Here is a 7,469-nt window from a genome sequence, read left to right as displayed (position 1 = left end):
GGGATTTAGAGAGAGCTATCTATTATTTTGAATGCTAGTGAGCAAAAGTATTTCATATATTTATAGATCAATTAAAGCAAAATGTCTATTAAAATACAATTTTGTTTTGAAAAACACTGATTACAAAGATATGCAAGGACCTTGAGCATTCTCTCCAGTGGCAAACCGTTATTGGGGCAGGGGTCTATCTGAAGAAAAAAATAAACAATTAGCTAGTCAAACTCTTTTAGTATGCCATACATTTGAGGATTCCGTTAATAATTTGGTGTATAAATCCAAAGTGTCATTTGAATTTAAATGAAGGGAAATAAAATAGACTGTAACTTTATTGTCCATCCAGGATGGAAATGTTACTTTGGCATCACCTTACATTAAAAGGCATCACCTTACATACATTCTCACATTATACACATTTATACCAGTCAGTCCATCATACTGCATACACTAAAATTATGGAGTGCATTGATGCATTCACTCACAACTAACTGTTGCCCCAACTGCACTGGATAGATAAGTACATATACCGATCCAATTGCATTTAGTAGCAAGGAACAAGTTAATGTTTGAGCACATTCTTTTTGGCCATGGGCATTCTGATGCGATGGCCAGAGGGAAGCCTCTCGAACTGAGGGTGTAGAGGTTGGCAGGGTTCACCAACGACAGCCAGGGCCTTCTTTTTGGTTGCCTTGTAGAACAAACTGCTCCTGTGTCTGTGGTTGACCAATTACTTTTTCTCCTCACGCTCAGATTACCATACCATACCATATTGAACGTGAGGATGCTTTCCACCAAGCTGCTTTCCAGAACATCCTGGCTGAGGCCATACCCCATCAATTTCCTGATTTAAAAGCTTGCGCTGGCTTGCTTTAAAAAAAAATACAGTCTGCATTCTCTGTAAAAACTCAGCTTGTTATCAATTTGTGTCCCTAGGTATTTTAAACACTTAACGACATCCACTGGTTGTGTAATGGTCCTATGTGTAGCTGGTGTAGAGAGTCAGGCGCAGGACAGCAGATATGAGTAATCAACGTACTTTACTCAAAAATGACACAATACAAGCAAATAATCACTAGCCCAAAAAAATGGATCGAAGGACAAAGAACAATCCCTCACAAACAAAACATGGGGAACAGAGGGTTAAATAATAAACAAGTAATTGGGTAAGTGAATCCAGGTGTGTAAGACACAGACTGAACAAATGGAAAATGAAAAGTGGATCGTCGGTGGCAAGAAGGCCGGTGATGTCGACCGCCGAACGTCGCCCGAACAAGGACCGACTTCGGAGGTTGAGCAAAATGATTAATCATATCACTTTAGTAAATGTTTTTTAAAGGATGATTTAGAACGTGAAGATGTACCCAAATACATTTAAATAAAGAGAAAATAAAATAAAAAATGGGGTATTTTTTTCTCTCCAAAATCCCAGGAACAAATGCCACCATTATGAAAGAACAACACACTCCATAATGTCAAATTGAATAGCAAATGCTGTAAATGTATACAAATACATTTTTTTTAATAACTCAAATGTCTTGGTTGCATAAGTGTTCACCTCCTATGTTATGGCAAGCCTACATAAGTTCAGGAAATAGCCTTATTAACAATTCACATAATAATTCCATGTTCCTTAGTGTGCAAGGACTGGGAGTTTTTCAGATGAAAATAAACGGAATTGAGCTAAGCACAGCTAAAATCCTGGAGGAAAACCTGGTTCAGTTTGCTTTCCTCCAGACACTGGGACATGAATTCACCTTTCAGCAAGATAATACTCTACACTAAATCTGCTTGAAAATCTATGGCAAGATTTGAAAATGGCTGTCTAGCAATAATCAACAACTGACTTGATAGAGCTTGAAGAATTTTGAATAGAATAATGGGAAAATACTGCACAATCCAAGTGTGCAAAGCTATTACAGACTTACCCAAAAATACTTTCAGCTGTAATCGCTGACAAAATCATAATAATTTGGGAAGTGCATATATTTGTCCTGTTACAAACAACTCAATTCAACGTTGGTTCAATGAAATGACGTGGAAACAATGTTGATTCAACCAGTGTGTGCCCAGTGGGAAGTGTGTTTCTTGCATATCCCAACTCCCCCACAGGGAGTGGAGTCAGAGCCGGAGTCACCATTGTCTAGCACCCCGGGAGTTAAGTCCCTTGCTCAAGGGCACAGAAACAGATGTTTTCACCTTGTCACCTGAGGGATTCGAGCCAGCGACCCTTTGGTTACTGGCTCAAGATATATTCATTATTTTTCATTAAAAATATTTTTGGGGGACATTAGAGTATTTTGTGTAGATCGTTGACAAAAAAATAACAATTAAATCCAGTTTAATCCCACTTTGTAACACAAAAATAATTGAAGAAATCCAAGGGGTGAATACTTATGTATTCTACTCTACTCTCTGTAATATTATAGAACAATGCCCTAGAAGCAAAAAAAAGAGCAAGGAAGGCAAGTAAATTTGATCCCTGTAGTGACATTTACCTAGATTCAAGTCCAAACCAAGGTCATAAAATATATACCCTAAAGACAATGACAGGCTTTATAAGGAGAGAAAACCTTATGTTCCGCAAATCTAATAGCTTTTCTGTGCGAACATGATAAACAAATTATATCAGGGGATGCTGGCCGTACTTTACAAGATTAGGCTGTAGAAGCCCAGGGGCTCAGGGGATTCAAAGGCCAGTGTTCCCACTGGTCCAGAAACATTTAGGAGGCTGGTTGCTTTAGTGCAATACAGTCCTACAGCCTAGCCATGGCTGTTTTCTGATGAAACTGTTTCATTATTAATGCTGGAAAGACTGTCCAAACTCCCAACCAAATTTACATTGAACGCGACAGAAAAAGTTCCAAAATGTACCGTGTGTTTCATCAGTCACATAGACTTTTTAGTGTACCCTGTGAAATTAATCTGGCAAGTTTGCTGGAAAGAGAACTGAAACAAGCTCCACAGCCAATTTATAATATCCTCAGATGGAAACAAACAAAAATAGGACAAGGTTTAACTCTGGATATATGTATTCAAAATATGTTTACTTCTCTAATGGACTTTACCACACTTATATGGATGTAGCGCAATGCCGTTTACTTGCAAAACATTCCTACTGTAAATGTGCTTCCTTTTATATCTCTCCAATGAAACAACAGTGGGTTATGGTTTTGATAAATAGTTGAGCCAGAAAGAAGTAGGCCTACTTAGGGGAAAAACTGGTTTGTGTTGGAGGCCAAGTGACGACATTGTGATGATCTGTGTTCGGCTCATATAAGAGTGGCCATCCTCCCAGAACGCTCTTCAGAGGAGGCCAGATGGTGATGATGATAATACATGGGAATGAACACGGAGAAAGAGCACATCTTGACTGAGACCACAAAGCACTGGAGATAAGGTGAGTTAGCCTCAAGGGCAACTGGGATCTTCGTGGAATGAGAAAGATAAAGAGGGGGGGGATTCGTTTTCATTTCGTTGTGATTAACGGCAGGGTTTTATGTGCTTTACGCTTATTGTATGAGGTGCATGCTACATTTGGGCAGGATGGATAAAGTTATTCTAAGGACGTGAAGAGATATAATTCAAAGTGGCTGAATTGGGACGGATCCAAGTTAAAAAGGTTGGATACACATCTCAACATATAATGTAAGGACCATTTTTATGGTCAGGCAAAGGAATACTGTATAAACATTGTGCACAGATAGACAACACACGCAGAAGCTAAACAGAGGACAAACTGAGTTTTTTTTTTTTATTTATTTATTTTTTTTACATAATTTTGAAAATGTGCTATTGCTTCAGTTATGGAATGTACCAGCACAAGTCAGGGCACTACTCTTTTTTGTTATCAGAATGAATCAAGGTCTAGTAATGTTAGCAGACTACTCATATTGCTGAGCAGTAGTCTATTCCCATCAGTGGGATGGTATCTGTTTCTTGTTAGTCATGTACAGTATTTCACATTTTCCACTGTGAAAAGTACAGGTATGACTCAGGACGGGCAGGAAAAACCCATGAGTCCTTATGTCACCCCTTATGTGGATTCTCAAATTGTGTCTCCTTTTCCTTAGGATGTTGAAGTTCAATGATTTCAAAAATGTTTGACACTGTGTGAACAAACGTGGAAATATGACTAGTAGATAAATCATTATTTTCTTCCAGTTTCCCAATGTTCAGGAACACAACCGAGAGGCTCCTCCCCACTGAGGACCCTCACTCAGAGCTGGATTGGACCGAGTTGGACCCCTATAACTGTACACTACTGTACAACTACACTGCAGCCTGGGACTGGCTCTCCACCTACCATCCAGCCTACCTGGTTCTGCTCAGTGTGGTGGGCGTGTTGGCCAATGGCCTGGTTCTCTATGTCTTTTGCCTGCAGAGAAAGCTATGCACCGTGGCCGATGTCTACCTGGGCAACCTGGCCGCTGCCGACCTGGTCATAGTGTCCTGTCTACCCTTCTGGGCCGCTACCATTGCTAACAACTACCACTGGGCGTTCGGCGAGCCAATGTGTAAGCTGGTCAACGTGGCCATCTCCATGAACTACTACTGTAGTGTTTTCTTCCTGGTGCTGGTTAGTGTTGATCGCTACCTGGCTCTTGTCCGGCCCATGTGCCAAAGCCGACTGCGGAGGGCGTCCTGGGCCAAGCGCATCTGCCTGGGAATATGGATCATGGGGTTCCTGCTGAGTTTGCCCATCCTGTTCTTCCGCAAGGTGAAATACGTGGCCAAGGCGGGGGTGACAGCCTGCTACTTGGCTTACCCCCATCCGGACTGGGAAATTCAGCGCAATATCACCAATAACGTGGTTGGGTTCCTGCTTCCTGTGATAGTGGTGGCATACTGCAGTCGCCACATTGTGATCGCTCTGAAAAATGGTCAGATCAGAAAAACTCCTGGTGTGAGGTCAGAGAGGAAGGCCACACAACTGGTCCTGACTGTCCTCACAGTCTTCCTCATCTGCTGGACACCCTACCAGGTGGTGCGCTTCCTGGACACGCTGGATTACTTCCAGGTCACTCCAGGTTGCCTCTGGGGTCACATTCTGGACATTAGCATACAGCTGTCCACATACCTGGCATACGCCAACAGCGCCATTAACCCTTTCCTGTATGTCATTGTGGGGAGACACTTCAGGAAGAGAGCAAAAGAAGTGTTCAGGACAATGTTAAACCGCAGATTGACAGAGAAATCGTTCCTGACGGTCAATTTCACCTCAAGTGGAAAACTGGACACTCAAAGGATACAATGTAAACAACTAGTGAAACAAACTGTGACGTGACAAGTGTCTGTCTTGAAGTCTATCCGTCCGTCCATCTGAACTGATCCAGACTGAACATTTTATCTTCATCTATTTTTACTTTTAAATTGTAAATATGTTCTTTCTTCTAATCGGATCGATATCCGTCAGTCGTTTGTGTGAGACCAAATGAGGTGAACAAGTGATCAGGGACCTCCAGATGATTTCTGTCTTTGTTAAACTTGTAATTACCGGAGGACATCTGTTCCGAATCATTAAGACCTTTATTAATACAAATAGTCCATTTATCTGTCGACAATATTCTACCTCGTAAGCAATCGAACTCCTGTTTTAGTTCCTTTGTTGATTTATGGAGAAATTCAGACTACAGACTCCATTCGGGTGCACGACACTGAAGATTTATGCTGTAATATAGGCACTAAATTACGACTGTCCAGTGTAGAAGATTCATCTAAATGTGATCTATGAAGTCTTTTATTGTCATTGAGACCCTTTTCATTTTGATGGAGTGTGCCACTATGAGAAATGATTCTCCCAGAGCAGGACTACGAATGGGACGTATTGCACTGTGAACTAATTTAAATGTAAAAGGTCATATTGTCCTTTAAAAAGCTCATATCATTTTTTCTTCTTGGCCACTAAATCAAATGAGGTTCTGGTTGAAAGGTCTGTATTTCTTATCAATCCTGTGAAAACATTTTTTTGTTATTGCATAAAAACAACTTTTGTATGTATCAAAATGTTGTCCACTACCGTGATGACGTAAATAAATCAATGTGGGGTTTGAGTACTCAACAGAGCTCTATTACCCAGTAATCTTTGTGCTCTTTTGACCCAGACTAATACTTGTGTTATGACAACTCCTAACACTGATATACTGTTTGGATCACTTTGCTTGTACCAACAATCAGCTTGTCTCAGACCACACTGTTCTCCCAATTCTTCTGGCTACTTACAGTAAGTACACCCTCTATGACATCCCTCTAATGATACATTCATCAAGTGTTAGACAACATATTTTAGATTTTGTCCCCCTTCATAGTGGATGTTGAGCATAAACTGAAAACCTGTGGGACTCAATTTCAGATGCAATCCATGATGCATTCTCTGAACTTAAATGAACCTTATTAAGAAACATCCCAATGTACCTGTAGTTGGCTGTAAGCTGTTTAAAGGAGGTCACAGAGTAATTACCAGAAAGGTCTTTCTCCTCTGTTGTCCTGCAGATTGAAATGTTCTGCACAGGCTCAGTAGGGCCACTGTAAAATGGGCACACTGGCTCTGCCAATGGCAGCCATCAAATAGCTTTCAAGAGGTCTAATAGAGATTGGCATAGGTTACGATGCATGTGTTTAATTCACCTCTAATCAGGGTGAAATACTGTTTAACTCAAACAAGTATATTTACATTAAAGAAACACACTACCCCATAGACATAGCATGGCACTGCTCCATTGCTCATTGTATTGCATGAGAAAATATGAGCTATAATAATAGCCCATCAATCTGCCTATGATCAGGTTCTTACGATCTTCACATGCTAACCAGGAATAGACTAACCTCCTTCTATGCCCCCTTGGGGTGACACACTGGCCATTATGACATTTTAATGGACAGATAATGATGTTGGAAGAGTCTGCCATGATACTGCCATTAGAGATAATGCGCATCTGGAAATAACAACAACCGTAACATTGGGGCTCACTCTGCTTCACAGCTATTGGATTGATCATTTAGGCTGTTATGGATAGAATACATGAATAAAATGAGCTCCCTCAGGGCAGGTAGTTGTGCTGGGTTATAAACTGGGTTTTGTTCAGTCGGGACTAAATGTTTTGAAATGGAGTGAAATGTGGTGGTACTACCTGAACATGTCCAATAAGAATACAGATCTTTGTCTTTCGTGGCTAAATGTTATGCTACAGTGTGCCCCACTGAGCATGACCCTGATGTTAGTACATTGATGAGTGTAGATGGACTTGGATCTGACGACCGTTCAGAAGGCAGCCACAAGAGGTCAGTATGTTACCACAGATTGCAATTCATTGAAACGCACTCATAAATTATGTTAGAAAGAATAACAACTATGCTGTAAATGACTATGTTCAGACTACTTACATACATTGCACAAAGGAAAACAAGGTTATATTCCTTATATGCATTTGAAAGCAAGACACACACACACACTCGCTGCAGAAATGTACCAAAAA

At 40.7% G+C, this 7,469-nt stretch overlaps 1 protein-coding gene across 1 annotated transcript; it reads left to right on the top strand.

Annotated features, from left to right (window-relative positions):
- Nucleotides 1-3,302: 3,302 nt before the first annotated feature.
- LOC139415641 (B2 bradykinin receptor-like) lies at nucleotides 3,303-6,068 on the top strand. The gene is made up of 2 exons (XM_071163755.1): nucleotides 3,303-3,394; nucleotides 4,159-6,068. Exon 2 carries the CDS (start codon nucleotides 4,166-4,168, stop codon nucleotides 5,279-5,281), a length of 1,116 nt encoding a protein of 371 aa, XP_071019856.1. The 5' UTR covers nucleotides 3,303-3,394; nucleotides 4,159-4,165; the 3' UTR covers nucleotides 5,282-6,068.
- The last annotated feature ends 1,401 nt before the right edge of the window (nucleotides 6,069-7,469 follow it).

The sequence above is a fragment of the Oncorhynchus clarkii genome, chromosome 8, assembly GCF_045791955.1.
Source record: "Oncorhynchus clarkii lewisi isolate Uvic-CL-2024 chromosome 8, UVic_Ocla_1.0, whole genome shotgun sequence".
Taxonomy (NCBI): domain Eukaryota; kingdom Metazoa; phylum Chordata; class Actinopteri; order Salmoniformes; family Salmonidae; genus Oncorhynchus; species Oncorhynchus clarkii.
The sequence above is the reverse complement of the archived record's forward strand: the minus strand, read 5'-3'. Positions and strand labels throughout refer to the sequence as shown.

Bases quoted from the DNA above. Each gene is read 5' to 3' on its own strand.
- LOC139415641 (XM_071163755.1), top strand. From the start codon at position 4,166: ATGTTCAGGAACACAACCGAGAGGCTCCTCCCCACTGAGGACCCTCAC.